The sequence below is a fragment of the Rhinoderma darwinii genome, chromosome 4, assembly GCF_050947455.1.
Source record: "Rhinoderma darwinii isolate aRhiDar2 chromosome 4, aRhiDar2.hap1, whole genome shotgun sequence".
NCBI classification, from domain to species: domain Eukaryota; kingdom Metazoa; phylum Chordata; class Amphibia; order Anura; family Rhinodermatidae; genus Rhinoderma; species Rhinoderma darwinii.
This window is the reverse complement of record NC_134690.1, coordinates 197439482-197458495: the sequence shown is the minus strand read 5'-3', so window position 1 is coordinate 197458495 and position 19014 is coordinate 197439482. Positions and strand designations below refer to the sequence as shown.

Here is a 19014-nt window from a genome sequence, read left to right as displayed (position 1 = left end):
GTCAGGGACCCTAAAGGGGCCTACCAGCTCTCTCCTCATGATTCCAGCCCAAACCATGACTCCGCCACCTCCTTGCGGACGTCGCAGCCTTGTTGGGACAAGGGTGCCATTCACCAACCATCCACTACTCCATCCAGGGTTGCACGGCACTCATCAGTAAACAACACGGTTTGAAAATTAGTCTTCATGTATTTCTGAGCCCACTGCAACCGTTTCTGCTTGTGAGCATTGTTTAGGGGTGGCCGAATAATAGCTTTATGCACACTTGCAAACCTCTGGAGGATCCTACTCCTTGAGGTTCGCGGGACTCCAGAGGCACCAGCGGCTTCAAATACCTGTTTGCTGCTTTTCAATGGCATTTTAGCAGCTGCTCTCCTAATCCTATTAATTTGTCTGGCAGAAACCTTCCTCATTATGCCTTTATCTGAACGAACCCTTCTGTGCTCTGAATCAGCCACAAATCTTTTCACAGTACGATGATCACGCTTAAGTTTTCTTGAAATATCCAATGTTTTCATACCTTGTCCAAGGTATTGCACTATTTCACGCTTTTCGGCAGCAGAGAGATCCTTTTTCTGTCCCATATTGCTTGAAACCTGTGGCCTGCTTAATAATGTGGAACGTCCTTCTTAAGTAGTTTTCCTTTGATTGGGCACACCTGGCAAACCAATCACAGGTGTCTGAGATTGATTACAATGATCCAAAGAGCCCTAAGACTGGGTTCACACGACCATATTACGTCCGTAATGTACGGAACGTATTTCGGCCGGAAGACCCGGACCGAACACACTGCAGGGGGCTGGGCTCCTAGCATCATAGTGATGTACGATGCTAGGAGTCCCTGCCTCTGCGTGGAACTACTGTCCCGTACTGTAATCATGATTACAGTACAGGACAGTTGTCCTGCAGCGAGGCAGGGACTCCTAGCATCGTACATCACTATGATGCTAGGAGCCCGGCCCCCTGCAGTGTGTTCGGTCCGGGTCTTACGGCCGAAATACGCTCCGTACATTACGGACGTAACATGGACGTGTGAACCCAGCCTCAGACACAATACCATCCATGAGTTTAATTGAAAAACTAATAATTAAATGTTTATGACACTTAAATCCAATGTGCATAATCATTTGGAACACGGTGTACTGCGCATGTGCCAATTACATCACACTATACCCACGTTATAGTCCGGTAGGGTAACACTATATCAGTGTGCTTCTGCTTTGATAGGCCAATTTCTGGTGACAGAATACTTTTAAGGAGATTTCTTGTGGGGGAAAAAAATTTTTTTTTTATTGTTCAAGCTATAAATAAAGATGTTGGCAGCGTTTTACGCCAATCCCATTACATCCTGCTCAAACCATTAAACTGCACTTCTTGTTCTGTCTTGAGTAAATTAACAGGACACATGATGGAAGGATGAGGCAGGACTATACGAGACTTGCGTTCTTCACGCCTCTTCTAAGACTTAGGCATGGCATTTTCAATGTTTTAACATTAGAAGCAGATATGAAATGTATCTCCTATGGCCTGGGAACATTTACAAAATTCTATATTTTGCCTTCTCCAATATGTAACCTAAAAGTGCAGTGATTAAAGAGAATGAGTAAATCCAGTTCATATGTGCTCTTCAGATTATAACACAAAACTCCAAATGCTTCACAAGGGGGGAGGAGAACACAAGTTTCATTTGGTTTTGGCTCATCGTTACACATCAAACTGGGCACATTACAATCTGTGAAGCAGCGGATGAAACTATGCAAAATGACTGATGAAAAGCCAATGAAGCTTTGAAATTCTGTGAATTTATTTCGATTTGCAATTCATATTATCAATATTCTCTGGGTAGCCAAGATGAGGAAAACCAGAAGGGAAAAGTAGAACTACTAATTAACTTCCAACTTGAACAACTATTTGTCCCCAAAGGCACAAAAGGGAAACCCACTGAAAAGCAAGTTAATGAGTTACACCGCAAGTTCATATCTAGAGTTCCATATTCATTTTTGTGGATTCATGTTTTCCAAGGCTCGATATGCCTGCCAGCAAATTATTAGTTCAATCAATTCTGGACAACAACTCTCGAATAACATATGTTAATGAAATTCTCTATTTTAAATACGGGGCTCCACAGAGTGGACTACACAAGGACTATGAAGGCATCACAAGGAGCAGTTACCAAATAAATATTATACACATTATTATTTTTTATTAATAAATTTTATACAATTCATTTCACATACAAGTAATGGTGAAATAAACAAGGAAGATCAGTAGTCTGTAGAAAAATGAAGAGCAAGGCAGCACTCTCAATATACGATCCTTTATTCACGCCACGCAGCATGCACAGAATATTAATCTGCCCGGTACGGGACACTTACCTGAGCAGGTTGCCAGGGGCGGATTCAGTTTCCAGCGGGCCATTTTTTTTTATTTACATTTTTTCTTAAATCGGCCGTTATCTATTGGACATCTATTGCCCCTTATCTATATCCAGCAGATAGCAGCCGATGATACATCGCCTCCTCTATCCCGAGCTCCTCTACATGCTCTGGGAGACGCTGTACTGGGTCATGACAGTCCAGGGTAAGTATATGAAGGGAAGGGGTTAATTAAGAGGTCTGGAGTTTAAATTAACTTAGGAGACTGGTCTGTAGACTGAATATAGAGGTCTGATAACTGAATTAAGAGGTTTGATCTGGGGTCTGAATTTATTAAAGGGGTCCGAATTAACTTTATTAACTATGATCTGGGATCTGATTTTAGGGGTCTTCAGTTAATTAAGGGGTCTGATTTTATTTAAGGGTGTGGTCTGGGTTCTGCATTAAAGTGGACCTATCACTAAGTCCTACTAAGGGGAGTTAGTGGTTTCACCTAATAGCCGTTGTGTCTGAGTCCAGCGGTGTTTGTCCTGTACTTGTGCCTCCCCCTGTTGCTGAGCTATGGATCCCTCTTTATTTAGCAACCAATATGGAAATGGCCCGCTGGCTAGCTAAGTGGGTCCTGCTGCCAGCGATGCTTAATGGGCAGAGCTACCACTGAGCCTCTGACGCTGACCTATCAGCGTGAGGCCATTTCCTAAAGACTGTCAGTGTCAGAAGCTCAGTGTGTATCACTTTGACAAACCGATCAGTGGGGAGAACAATAGTGAAGCGGGGCGCCCTATATGAAAGCAGTCGTGCCATGAAAGATATTAGCAGGTTTACCTGCTATTAATGAGCGGCATCATAGCGACTGCCAAACAGGTTCTCTCATTTATACACTGAGCCGGCTCGCATGCTGCCAAGTATTCTGTGTAAATGTCACAGCCATTCTTCAGCCAGCGTGGTCTCATGTGACGACGCAGTCTTAAGACGGTGTTTAGAAAACCGCCTCACGCTGATAGATCAGTGGTAGCACCGCCAAACCCACTTGGCTAGCCAGCGGGTCATTTCCATATTGGTTGCTAACTAAAGAGGGGTCCATAGCTCAGCAACAGGGGACGCACAAATACAGTACAGACACCGATGGACTCTTAAACACAGTAGCTATTGGTGAGTCACTTTGTGGGACCTAATGATAGGTCCTCTTAAACTAAGGGTTCTTGTGTCTGCAATTAATTAAGGGGTCTGGTCTAGGGCCCAATTTAATTTAAGGGTCTGGAGTCGGAATTAATTTAAAGACGTTTCTGCAGCAATTGCCGCAGAAGTCATCATTGCCATCTTGGCTGGATGGAGAAGAAAAGGATAGAGAACATCTACAATGAGAGAAGACATGACCTGTGAGTTACTGAATTTTAAGAAAATCTGTTGGCTCTCCTGACATGACTGTTATAGAAATACTTGTATTCCCTACGAGTACATAATTCTGGAGCAACTTTACTTAAAACACTGTGCTGTGACGTCCCTCTGTTATTCCTTATGGAAGTAATTAACACAACTAATTAACTAGGGAGCTACAGCTCGATAAGTTAAAATAAGTAATAAGCGTTAAAAATAAGATAACGCCTTCACGGTATGTGACGTATATATTAATTACAGACAAGTGGCAGTTACTACTTTGTGAGGATATATACACATCACATTGATCTCATGGGTAATGCCACCGTAGCCACGAGATCAGTGCCAGGAGCGTGGCTGTATTATATATCTGGGTTTCTGCAGCAACTGCCAGGATCGGAAATATCTCTGATTCCAGCAGTTTAACCCCTTAGATGTCACAGTCAGTGACCGCAGCATCTAAGGTGTTTGACAGAGGAAGGGGACTCCCTTTGTCAGCCCCTCGCCTCCCTGCGACGCGATCGCAGGGGGCCGATGGGTTCTATGGCAGGCAGGGGCCTAATAATGGGCGCCAGGTCTATCATGGGCCTAATAGATTGACTGTTAGTTTTACACTAAGTATTTCAAAGCACTATGCAAGCAATTAAAAGATCTCAGCATGTAGTTCCCTAGCAGGACCAAAAAATAAAATCAAGATTAATAAAATGTAAGTAAAATAAAAAGTCAGCGATAATTGGACAGCATCAGACTGTGTAGTGACACACCCCTTTGGCAAGAAGAAAGACAACAGTCAGTTGTCAATTTACTCATACATTTCCAGGAGGAATAACAGAAGAACACAATGCGAAGTTCTAATAAAGGTGCATCAGTATTATTATTTCATGGGTAGTACAACTATTTACTAGAAATTACAGAAGAGCTGATATGTCCTGTTTATTTGTAACGTATTTTGTCTGTCACAGCGTCTGATCGGTACTGTATTTTCCTGTATGGACCGCCAGTTTGGAACTACTATCATAACACTATGTGGTCATTGTATGGCGGTAATATTGGTGCTTGTATAGTGGTAGCGTACATTTGTCCCTTCCTGAAATATAAAGTGCAGGCTTGTCCTGCACTTTAGGTGTTTCTAGGTTTTTCTTTTATTTTCCTTCTTATGTTGAAAATAGGTTACGTTACATATTTAAAGCGTACCTAACTTTTCAGAATAAGGTGTCATATGTGTGTTCATGAGGAATAACACTATTTGTGGCCTTTATATGACTTGTATTCTACATTTTCTAGCAGTTTTTATCTCTGCAGGCTACAATTCATCTACAATTCTCAGTGGTCTCTGAGCTAGTGGGCAGAGCCTAACTGTTCTCATATCTTCTATACACTGCACACATGGAATGGGAGTATCCTGCTCTCATATCTCGATCTATTACATATATAGAAGCTGCAGCAGCACGGAATACATTATACAGCCGTAATAAGCAGTGTAGCGGAGTATCTAGCACTGGGATGACATAGTAAGATTTCTATCGGCCTAAGGCTTTCTGACTCTGTTCTTGCTTTCTACCACAGCTCGGCCACCCCTCTCCATAGACTTGTATGCAGTGTCTGACTCACACTCTCTCTATGCTCCCCATAGACTACTATGGGCAGCATGTGTGTTTCTCCGGTCCAGCTCCCCCTCCTCTCTCCATATACTTGCATGGTCAGGCAGTGAATGACGCCCTTACGTTCTGCAGCCCATCATTTCTGCTCTGTAACTTAATAGTAACAGAGTATTGGAAAATTAAGCTCATGCTGGACAATATATACATATATGAGGCTATTACATGCAGCTGCTACTGTCCTATGGGTGCTGTGATAGATTGACCAAAAGCAAAGTACATACTAATATTTTGGGCAGAAGGCAGAGAAGTGCATTTCAGACCATTCAAAACAGCACATTCGGGGTCATTTTTTGTTGACTTCTGTTTTATTTCTGCCAATAGTGTCCTATTTTTGTTAAGCAGATCTAGAGTTTATAGTAGCAACGGAAAGTACATGTGTCAAGTAAAATCTGCCACTGGAGAGAATATAGCAATCTCTCAAATGTCAGTGCTTCAGGTAGATGGCAATATGTACTGCATATGTAACAAACAAAACATGAATAATGGGGTCCATGTTAGGTCCCAACTATTGCTTTATGTTTTATTACAAATCTGTAGGGATTTTAGGGGAATAGGACATTAAATACTGCAGGAATGTGACAGACGAATATTGGAGATGTGACATTATATATAGTTATTTTCTGTATCTTTGTTCTACACATCATGCTGGAAAAATTGGAAGTAAACATACAACAGTTGGCAACCCATCAAAAAATGCCTTAAGGCTAATCCAGATGGGGGTCTTGATGGAAATTGCTCATACCATGTTCCATATAATGGCAGCTCTCTGCTCCATGCATGTCTCTGATGTTCACATGACAATTTTAATTGTATATCAAACCCTGTTGAATCTATATCAAACCCTGTATTACATCCCTGTTGAATCTAAATGTCAATATACACTAAGCTTCACCATATATCGTACAAGAAGCCGTAGGCCCACTGCACACGCTGCAGATTTTGTTATAGAAATGCCAGACAATCAGTTCCATTCATCTCAATAGGGTTATTTCTGCAGCAAGCGCAAAAATGCAAGCATATTGCTTGGACATGTCTTCATTGTCTGACCAGTAAGCCCTTAACTTATCTCTAGAAGGAAAGAGCTGTGGTCAGAGCTTTTTCTATGCACAGTGCATAGAACGTGTACAGAGAGCACAGCACCATTCAAGTGAAATAGGCTAATTGAAGTTCCACCATAATGCTTTTTCAGCAGTGTTGCTTTGCAGAGAAAAAATGCTGCAGCACCTTGGTTCTAGGGCAGGGGTGGGCAAACTTTTTGACTCGCGGGCCACAATGGGTTCTAAAATTTGACAGAGGGGCCGGGCCAGGAGCATTTGGAGGGAGTGTTTGGGCCGGATATACTAAAGCATTAAATGGAGTGTGTGCAAACCTCATAGCACAGTAAGAACACTACAACCCAATTTATTAACTGTCTTTCAAATGTGAAAAATAGCCCTTATCAGTTAATAAATTTGTCTCAAGGAATATGCAAGATATGGCATTTACATACTATTTCGCAGATACTGGGAGAAGGAAATGTAAATAGATTAAAATAACATACGCACTGTGATTTATCAAGAAAAAAGTTCTGTTGACTCTGTAAATTAGCTGCCAACCTCTGAGCAGTAGCCGCCCGTTCTTGTGTTGACTGCTTGCTAGCATAGTTTGCATGCTTCGTGGCAAAGTGACGGCTGATATTGTACTCTTTGAAAACCGAAGGGCTTAATGGTGACGTGAAACGAAGTGAAAATTAAAGTGAAATAAAGAGAAATACGCGCCACATTAACCCCTTAATGACCGGGCCATTTTGCACGTTAATGACCAAGGATTATTTTTTGTTTTTCCACGGTCGCATTCCAAGAGTCGTAACTCTTTTTTTATTCCGTCAACATAGCCGTATAAGGGCTTGTTTTTCCGGGACGAGTTGTATTTTGTAATTGTACCATTTTTAGATGCTTATAACATATTGATTAACTTTTATTAACTTTATTTTAGGAGAGAATTGAAAATAAGCAGCTATTCCAGCATTAATTTTCACGTTATAAATTTACACCGTTTACTATGCAGCGTAAATAACATGTTAACTTTATTCTATGGGTCGGCACGATTACAGGGATACCAAATATGTAAAGGTTTTATATGTTTTTTCTACGTTTGCACAATAAAAACCCTTTTAGAAAAAAATTACTTGTTTTTGCATCGCCGCGTTCCAAGAGGCGTAATTTTTTTATTTTTCCGTCGATGTGGCCGTACGTGGGATTGATTTTTGCGGGACAATGTGTAGTTTTCATTAGTACTATTTTGGGGTACATAGGACTTATAGATGAACTTTTATTTTATTTTTTATGGGGGGAATGGGAGAAAAGAGAGAATTTTGCCGTTGTTTTTTGCGTTTTCTTTGGACGCCGTTCATCCGGCGGTTTAATTAATGTGTTCATTTTATTGGTCAAGTTGTTACGATCGCGGGGATACCATATATGTGTATGTGTGATTTGTTTTGACCGTTTTATTAAATAAAACCACTTTTTGGGGCAAAAAAGTAGTTTTATTTGACTTTGACTGTAATTTTTTTTATTTTTTTTTTCACAAACTTTATTTAACGGTTTTACTTTTTTTTTTTTAGTCCCACCAGGGGACTTCACTATGCGATATGCCGATCGCATATATAATGCTTTGGTATACTTCGTATACCAAAGCATTATTGCCTGTCAGTGTAAAACTGACAGGCAACCTGTTAGGTCATGCCTCTGGCATCGCCTAACAGGCAGATGCTGAAGACAGACCTGGGGGTCTTTGTTAGACCCCCGGCTGTCATGGAAACCCGACGGCGAACCCGCGATTTGTTCGCGGGGGCGCTGATCGGGAGACAGAGGGAGTTCCCCCCTCTGTCAAACACATTAAATGCCGCTGTCACTGTTGACAGCGGCATTTAATGGGTTAAACTGCCGGAATCGGCGCGTGCTTCGATTCCGGCAGTTGCAGCAGGAGCCAGGCTGTGTATAACAGCCGTGCTCCTGCCGCTGATCGCGTGGGTAAACTGTCAGTACCCGCGCGATCACAGGACGGATATATCCGTCCTCCTGCGCGAACTAGCAGCTGCTGAGGACGGATATATCCGTCCTTCGGCGTTAAGGGGTTAACAACGGTCAATGTGTTTTGAGTGCGCCATCTATTGGGAAAACGTGGGCATTGCAGGGAAAGGGGAAAAAAAAGGAGGTTTTTACTATTATTTGGACAAGTTCGGCGGGCCGGATTAAAAAGCCTAACGGGCCGTATGTGGCCCGCGGGCCGTAGTTTGCCCATGTCTGTTCTAGGGGATCCCAGTGGTCAGACCCCAACAGTCATAGTAATTTGCCATTACTTCGTATGGCGGAGAAAAAAAACCTGTATGGTCTAATCATGTGTCAGTAAGACCAAATGCAATTGGATTAATGATTTTAGATAGGAAACCAGGCAGGGCATTCACATGTTTATATATCAAATGGTTGCCGAGAGAAACTGCAATAAAAAAAAGCCCGATTTGTAATTTTAGACAACCACTTGAAGTAATCTGCATAGAATAAGATGTGGTCAAATAATGTGCCTAAAAAGCTAGATGTAAAAAAAATAAAAAATAAAAAAAAGAATTATAATATTTATTTATACATACATATATATATATATATATATATATATATATACACACACACACACACACACACATATATATATATATATATATATATATATATATACCAAAAGACAAAAGAGCAAGTAACAGCACCAGGACTTCAGCGTTGGGGAGATGTTGGTTTATTCACCACCAGGTGGAAGAGTGAGCAACGTTTCGGTTCACACCTGAACCTTTCTCAAGCTAATTCAAACAGTGTGCAGTACCACATATATATAGGAGGATACACAAAGTATACAGTACACAGTGCAATTATATAATATGCATAAAAAAGTAAATCCATATATAGAATATATTCATATAATTAGTGAAAACATATATTAAAGTGACCAGTGCATTGATTTCAGTACAACCTCTCTCAATATAGAATACAGACATGTATATAACACAGGTAATACTATAATTACCCTAACAAATGATATCATATCCTAATGAAGGGGCGGAGCAGAGGAATCATATCGACAATTAGTAAAGTACAAGAAGATTTTAAACTTGTAATTGAGAAACTTACATTATCAGCTCTCGGTGAAGCATGGAGCAAACAATGGCGTCCCATAATCAGTAATGCGCATGCGCAAAATGGCGGACTGGCGGAAGTGCGTCACATGGAACGCATCCCCGGAACGCAGTACAACCGCGCATGCGCAGATATCTAATATCGTCACAGCGCATATTATAGCAGGACAGAGTAATAATCAACTGCAGGATTTATCCAGCAATGAGTATTTTAATGTAGATATCCTACCACCAATGTATATGTATAGTTTTATGTCTATATATAATTCTAAGACTCAATATGGAGTCTAGAAAAAGAGGGGGCCACGGACTGTAACATAGGAAGGAGAAGTGGCTGTGTCACAATAGGACGAACAGCAATATATCCTAACCCTAAGGTTAAAGTGGTGTACCACACCCGTCTATGTATTTACATAGGACCTTGTTAATATGAATAGTAGAACAAGACATATATAAAGGTGGGGGAGTCATATATAAGGTCAAAATGCCATAGAAATTTTATTCCAAATCTTTCACAGAGAGCATAAATTATACAAATGTGTAAATAATGAATAATCAATAAAACATAACTAGCCGAAAAAAAACCGTAGCCTCTGCTCCCATGTTGTACATCCCTTCATATGGATCAGTATCTGTAATAGAAAAGAAAATTGTCAGTGAAAAGATAGATATACATAAGAAAAAAATTAAATTACGATTCAAATCTAAAGTTACGTGAATTTTTTAAAAAAAGAAATAGAATACTGGATAAATTATCCTAAGTATACTAAAAAACAGACTACCTATACTCAGAAAAATGCAGCAGACTCTTGGACTATCAAATATGTGGAAAATATGTATAATCCACATTAAGCCCCTTTGGGGCCATAGTTTCAAGAGTGAATATCCACTCAAGTTCTTTTCTTTTGAGTGCCAGTTCTCTATCACCTCCTCGTCTATGTTGGGGAACAGAATCAATAATTTTAAAACGCATTTGGGATACATTATGTTTACAATCTAAAAAGTGTCTAGATACTGGTAGATCTCTTCTCTTGGTCTTAATATTCGATTTATGATTCCTCATTCTGAGAGTTACTTCGGTTGTGGTCTCCCCCACATAATATAAACCGCAAGGGCAACTAAGTAAATAGATTGCAAAAGTAGTTTTACAAGTATAGAAACCCTGAATTTTGAACATTTTTCCAGTTTGTGGATGACAGAAACTATCTCCTTTGATCATATGATTACACATGTTACATCCCAAACAGGGAAAACATCCACGTTTTGATGGGGCTAGAGTGCTTTGTGTCATTTTAATTTTTGATCCAATATCTGCCTTTACCAACCTATGTCTAATGGTTTTACCTTTACGATATGCTAACAAGGGTGGTTCTTGAAACTCTTTAATAAAGGGAAAGGCCCTGGTCAATAAACGCCATTCTCTTTTCAGAATGTTCCCAATTTCAGAACTGGAAGTCGAAAAAGTAGAGACAAATGGTATGCGAATATTATTTTTATGTCTCGCTGACTGTCTATGTAATAGTTGTTGCCTATCCATTGAAAATACTTGTTCTTTGTGGATATTTAGCATGTCCACCGGATATCCTCTGCTAATAAATTTATTACACATTTCATCAACTCTGTTGGATAGCTGATCCTCATTACTCACAATTCTTCTAACCCTGAGAAGTTGACTAAAAGGCAATGATTTCACCATAGCCCTAGGGTGTCCACTGTTATAGTGCAACAGACTATTCCTATCTGTTTTTTTAGAGAATATATCTGTAGATAAAATTCCATCATGTAGATGGATTTTAGTGTCCAAAAATTCCACCGAAGAGTGGGAATAAGTCATGGTAAATTTAATCCCCTGGCATATATCATTCAGAAAGACATGAAAAAGATGTAATTCCTCCTCTGAGCCGGTCCAGATGAGGAAGACATCGTCTATGTATCTCCACCACCGTAACACATGTCCAAAGTGGGGGGACACATAGACGAGGTCCTCCTCAATCCGCCGCATAAAAATATTTGCATAAGTTGGGGCCATATTTGACCCCATGGCCGTGCCCCTTTTCTGAAGGTAAAATTTATCACCAACCATAAAGTAATTTTTAGTGAGTATGAATTCAAGTAATTTAATAACAAATTCGATTTTTTTATCTGAAAATTTCAGACGTGTCAGATAATGTAGAGCAGCTTTAATACCTAGAGCATGATCTATGGAGGTATAGAGACTTCCCACATCAAGGGTAGCAAGGATAGACCGATCGGGGACCCTGAGAGAGCCAATCCGAACGAGAAAATCAGTGGTATCCTTGATGTAGGAGTCAGCCCCCATAGCAAATTGCCTCAAAATTTTGTCTATAAAAATCGCTGCTGGAACAAATAATGAATTACTCCCCGAAACAATAGGGCGACCTGGGGGCTTTAATGGATCCTTATGAATTTTTCGGAGAAGGTAAAGCACCGGAGTGACCGGATGCTTTACCTTCAAAAATTCACAGAGGTCCTTGTCAATGATCCTTAATACAAAAGCCTCATCAACAAAGGATTTCAATTCATTCATGAATGAAAATTTTGGATCACCAGATAACTCAGTATACACATCATGATCATTTAGTTGTGTACTCATTTCCTGCAGATAAGAGGACGTGTCCATTATAACAATGGCACCCCCCTTATCTGCAGGTTTAACAGTGATAGAAGTATTGTCAACCAATTCTTTCAGAGCTTTTTGTTCTAAACGTGTCATATTTATGTAGTGATTATCCCTTACCCCTGAAAGAATTGGTTGACAATACTTCTATCACTGTTAAACCTGCAGATAAGGGGGGTGCCATTGTTATAATGGACACGTCCTCTTATCTGCAGGAAATGAATACACAACTAAATGATCATGATGTGTATACTGAGTTATCTGGTGATCCAAAATTTTCATTCATGAATGAATTGAAATCCTTTGTTGATGAGGCTTTTGTATTAAGGATCATTGACAAGGACCTCTGTGAATTTTTGAAGGTAAAGCATCCGGTCACTCCGGTGCTTTACCTTCTCCCAAAAATTCATAAGGATCCATTAAAGCCCCCAGGTCGCCCTATTGTTTCGGGGAGTAATTCATTATTTGTTCCAGCAGCGATTTTTATAGACAAAATTTTGAGGCAATTTGCTATGGGGGCTGACTCCTACATCAAGGATACCACTGATTTTCTCGTTCGGATTGGCTCTCTCAGGGTCCCCGATCGGTCTATCCTTGCTACCCTTGATGTGGGAAGTCTCTATACCTCCATAGATCATGCTCTAGGTATTAAAGCTGCTCTACATTATCTGACACGTCTGAAATTTTCAGATAAAAAAATCGAATTTGTTATTAAATTACTTGAATTCATACTCACTAAAAATTACTTTATGGTTGGTGATAAATTTTACCTTCAGAAAAGGGGCACGGCCATGGGGTCAAATATGGCCCCAACTTATGCAAATATTTTTATGCGGCGGATTGAGGAGGACCTCGTCTATGTGTCCCCCCACTTTGGACATGTGTTACGGTGGTGGAGATACATAGACGATGTCTTCCTCATCTGGACCGGCTCAGAGGAGGAATTACATCTTTTTCATGTCTTTCTGAATGATATATGCCAGGGGATTAAATTTACCATGACTTATTCCCACTCTTCGGTGGAATTTTTGGACACTAAAATCCATCTACATGATGGAATTTTATCTACAGATATATTCTCTAAAAAAACAGATAGGAATAGTCTGTTGCACTATAACAGTGGACACCCTAGGGCTATGGTGAAATCATTGCCTTTTAGTCAACTTCTCAGGGTTAGAAGAATTGTGAGTAATGAGGATCAGCTATCCAACAGAGTTGATGAAATGTGTAATAAATTTATTAGCAGAGGATATCCGGTGGACATGCTAAATATCCACAAAGAACAAGTATTTTCAATGGATAGGCAACAACTATTACATAGACAGTCAGCGAGACATAAAAATAATATTCGCATACCATTTGTCTCTACTTTTTCGACTTCCAGTTCTGAAATTGGGAACATTCTGAAAAGAGAATGGTGTTTATTGACCAGGGCCTTTCCCTTTATTAAAGAGTTTCAAGAACCACCCTTGTTAGCATATCGTAAAGGTAAAACCATTAGACATAGGTTGGTAAAGGCAGATATTGGATCAAAAATTAAAATGACACAAAGCACTCTAGCCCCATCAAAACGTGGATGTTTTCCCTGTTTGGGATGTAACATGTGTAATCATATGATCAAAGGAGATAGTTTCTGTCATCCACAAACTGGAAAAATGTTCAAAATTCAGGGTTTCTATACTTGTAAAACTACTTTTGCAATCTATTTACTTAGTTGCCCTTGCGGTTTATATTATGTGGGGGAGACCACAACCGAAGTAACTCTCAGAATGAGGAATCATAAATCGAATATTAAGACCAAGAGAAGAGATCTACCAGTATCTAGACACTTTTTAGATTGTAAACATAATGTATCCCAAATGCGTTTTAAAATTATTGATTCTGTTCCCCAACATAGACGAGGAGGTGATAGAGAACTGGCACTCAAAAGAAAAGAACTTGAGTGGATATTCACTCTTGAAACTATGGCCCCAAAGGGGCTTAATGTGGATTACACATATTTTCCACATATTTGATAGTCCATGAGTCTGCTGCATTTTTCTGAGTATAGGTTGTCTGTTTTTTAGTATACTTAGGATAATTTATCCAGTATTCTATTTCTTTTTTTAAAAAATTCACGTAACTTTAGATTTGAATCGTAATTTAATTTTTTTCTTATGTATATCTATCTTTTCACTGACAATTTTCTTTTCTATTACAGATACTGATCCATATGAAGGGATGTACAACATGGGAGCAGAGGCTACGGTTTTTTTTCGGCTAGTTATGTTTTATTGATTATTCATTATTTACACATTTGTATAATTTATGCTCTCTGTGAAAGATTTGGAATAAAATTTCTATGGCATTTTGACCTTATATATGACTCCCCCACCTTTATATATGTCTTGTTCTACTATTCATATTAACAAGGTCCTATGTAAATACATAGACGGGTGTGGTACACCACTTTAACCTTTGGGTTAGGATATATTGCTGTTCGTCCTATTGTGACACAGCCACTTCTCCTTCCTATGTTACAGTCCGTGGCCCCCTCTTTTTCTAGACTCCATATTGAGTCTTAGAATTATATATAGACATAAAACTATACATATACATTGGTGGTAGGATATCTACATTAAAATACTCATTGCTGGATAAATCCTGCAGTTGATTATTACTCTGTCCTGCTATAATATGCGCTGTGACGATATTAGATATCTGCGCATGCACGGTTGTACTGCGTTCCGGGGATGCGTTCCATGTGACGCACTTCCGCCAGTCCGCCATTTTGCGCATGCGCATTACTGATTATGGGACGCCATTGTTTGCTCCATGCTTCACCGAGAGCTGATAATGTAAGTTTCTCAATTACAAGTTTAAAATCTTCTTGTACTTTACTAATTGTCGATATGATTCCTCTGCTCCGCCCCTTCATTAGGATATGATATCATTTGTTAGGGTAATTATAGTATTACCTGTGTTATATACATGTCTGTATTCTATATTGAGAGAGGTTGTACTGAAATCAATGCACTGGTCACTTTAATATATGTTTTCACTAATTATATGAATATATTCTATATATGGATTTACTTTTTTATGCATATTATATAATTGCACTGTGTACTGTATACTTTGTGTATCCTCCTATATATATGTGGTACTGCACACTGTTTGAATTAGCTTGAGAAAGGTTCAGGTGTGAACCGAAACGTTGCTCACTCTTCCACCTGGTGGTGAATAAACCAACATCTCCCCAACGCTGAAGTCCTGGTGCTGTTACTTGCTCTTTTGTCTTTTGGTATTCTAACCTAAGGAATTGATTCATCCTTCTACTGGTAACGTGCACATGGCCTGATGTTCAGTTTGCATTGAGTGCTGTGTTTTCCTCTACTTATATATATATATTCATATATTCTAATGAATTCTGAGTTGACAAAAATCGTCCCGTAAAAAAACCCTCAATATTAGCTCATTCAATCACTCAAAAATTCATCACTGAATAAAAGAGGACGCTAGAACATGACCTTTAATGTTTTTTCACTAAAATACAAACGGACCACTAATGCATAATAAACTAATCAAGTTAGCTCCCTCAAAGCAATATAGTGTGATCACCATAGATAACATACAGGGTGAGTGCAACCAGAGATTTTCTCCTGATCACCCATGTTTTTTTAGAAGAGGGATGGACAAAAAATGAATTAGGCTCTGGGACGTTGTAAACCTGGGGTCCAAGGAAACTCATCGACACCCTACAATCGTGTTGTAGGGGCACTCATGGGCTTACAGCGTGAGCACTCTTCCTCTATAAAACCACTTAAATGCCATGGTCACTATTGACCGCAGCAGCTGAGGGTCTAAATGGCTAAAAGATTGGAGTCAACAGCGGACACCTGCAGATGGCACAGGCACAACGGACATCTGCTGCGAATGGCGTGGACGTAGCTCCTTAGTTCATGCCATCCAATAATACATTTTGATGCAAGAAGTGTCAGATCCCCACACAGTACTATTACGGCACAGTGTGGGAAGGGAGTAAAAGGGTATTCCCGATCTTTAAAAACAGTGTGCAAAATATTTAATTGTAGTAAGATTTATCATTTACTAATGTGCTTTCTGTAGCTGAAACGTCTCTATAAACCAGTCTCACATGCAGTAACATGACCATACTCCAGGTGTTTAATCTCCTGCTTGTGCGATGTCCCATAAACTGAACACATGGGTATTTCTTCTTTCCCCCTCCCTCTAATACCGGATATCGCACGCCTCTTATCGCCACTGCTCCCAGCCTATTTCTGGAGGGAACAAGTTTCACATGCTGGGCAGAAGATAGTGCAGAGAAGTAGACAGTGAGTAATTACAGGACTACTTTACACCATGTAATAGAGGGTCAGATCGGCAGCTGTAAACCTAGAGACAATGTCCAAGAAGAGAATCGTGGGAAGTGCAATCTATAAATGGTAATATCACCCTCAGAAAGCCCTGGCACTAGCAAAAGAGGCGCTATACAGAGCTTGATAAGATCATGAAAAATAGCTACATATGAGCTCTGGTGGCATCACGTGGAGAACATTAAGACACATACAGGTATTTTTCTATAGTCTCGGAAGCCCCCCTTTTAGAAATAAAACCTTAAAAATAGACTGTAAATTAGGTGGCAATTTCCTAATACATTGATTGATACGATAATAAGGTTACAGCGAATATAAAAATCCTCTGAAAACTACATCTTGCTAGTATTTTATTTCCCTCAAAGAAACCAACAGCAGTATAACAACGTATCCTTCATCAGGGCTCAGTGTTCCTTTAGTCCGTAACACTTATTTGTAAAAAGCACATCCTTGAAATTACTCAGTAATTTAAATGCACTGGCTATTCAGTGCAAAACCGCTATCAAAATCAATTATTTTTTTTATTAATTTTTTTTTTTTTTAGCAAAACCGGAAACCATTCCATAATAATCCTGTCCTTTATAAAAAATAATGCAATAAAAGCAGACAAATCATATAGAAAACCGTGTAAACAAATATTTGGATCATTATGCACTAGAACGTCGCTGAAACTAAACAGAACAAAATGAAAAAATATATTGAGAAAATAAGCAACGGATCTCCGGCATCTGAATGGAGTGACATGACTAGATCTTTGATCATTTTATAGGAGCCGGGCTGTAAACTTTCAGAAGCAGCTTTATCATTTTCTAGAAGCGTAGGTTAATATAATAGAGCATACACCGATGGTATCCTGATGGCAGTGTCAATGGCCGACATTCTCATGTACCACAACGTACTATGTTACATTACTAGATCTTGTGTACAGAAACTGTAACCTGCTACAGACATATTATACAGCACAGCTGGGCACAGGTCAGGGTAGCCCATCATTTATATGGAATTCAATCATGCCAGTCTCACTTCTCATGTTTCGTCAGCTGTTCCGAAGCAAAGCGATAAGAAAAGAAGGGTTTGAAGAAGCAGAGTATTTTTCTTCAGGAGTAAGATGTTGTTCTGGAGAAATATTGTCAGCCACTTAATTGTTTGCATTGAAGGGGTGAAAAGAAATAGAAGGAAAACACTCTTACTTGATAACTGTGCCTTTGGTGCCCCCTGCTGTTGTAAGCATGACCCGTGTGGTTAGACTGACTCGCAGATCATCTTCATCCAGACCAAGGAGGGCAGAGCAGTATTCTAATGATTTGCTCGATTTGTTCTTTAGTGTACAGCCACCTGGTGTTCAACACAAGATAAATGTCAGTAAAATACAGCTCTGTAGACTGGGACATAATTGGTTAACAGCGCCTGGCATCTAGCTGAGCTCATAGGTATCTGTCCAGAAAATCCATTCTATACAATCTGCTCTTGAATTTTTTTTTTCCTGGCAAAATAAAAAACACTTTATATGACAAAAACAGCAAGCAGCAGGAAAACAGAGTAAATGTGTGCTGTGCTCTGGAGAAGAAAAACTAACATTGAAAAGGGCAGAGAGGGGCATGGAATAGCAGAGCAAAGATTTTATTCTACGCATGAAAAAGAAAACAACAAGTTAAGCCCATTTAAAGTAGTGTATTCTTTAGAGCAGAAGTGAAAAACATTTTGTGGTCCGAGGGCCACATTATCAAGAGCCGTAATAAAACTTATAGCGTAGCCAAACGTTTGACAAACTTCTGACACATCATAGTGAGATTAGTGGGGGTCCGAGCTCTGAGTACCCCACCAATCGCTAGAACGAAGCAGCAGAAGCACTCGTGTGAGCGCTCAGCCGCTACGTGTCTGTTCGGCTTTTTCCGGAAAGCTGATGTATTGGAGTACGGGGCTCATAGACTTTGTATCGAGTCTGTAAACCGATACATTTATTTCCAGACAAAGCCGAACAGACACGAAGCGGCTGAGCGCTCACACAAGCGCTTCAGCTGCTTCGTTCTAGCGATTGGTGGGGGTCTCAGTGCTCGGACCCCCACCAATCCAAACTTCTGACATTTCACTATGACATGTCAGAAGTTTGTCAAACGTTTAGCTACACTTTAAGTGTATGTTCACACGCAGAGTCAAAAACGTCTCAAAATACGAAGCTGATTTCAAGAGAAAACAGCTCTTGATTTTCAGACGTTTTTTGTGCCACTTGCGATTTTCGCTGCATTTTTTTACGGCTGTTTTTGGAGCTTTTTTCAATAGATTCTATGGAAAACGGCTCCAAAAACGTCCCAAGAAGTGTCCTGCACGTAAAAAAAACGCAGCGAAAAACGCTCCGTCGGAACAGAACGCCGTTTTCCCATTGAAATCAATGGGCAGATGTTTGGAGGCGATCTGCTTCCGA

General features: G+C 39.8%; 1 protein-coding gene across 5 annotated transcripts in view; it reads right to left on the bottom strand.

Annotated features, from left to right (window-relative positions):
• MYO6 (myosin VI) overlaps positions 1–19014 on the bottom strand; it is a 274062-nt gene that overhangs the window by 152700 nt on the left and 102348 nt on the right. For all 5 annotated transcript variants that reach the window (XM_075862043.1, XM_075862045.1, XM_075862044.1 and 2 more), the window contains exon 12: positions 17783–17927. In XM_075862043.1, coding sequence (XP_075718158.1) covers positions 17783–17927 — 145 coding nt within the window. The remainder of the gene's footprint in view (positions 1–17782; positions 17928–19014) is intronic.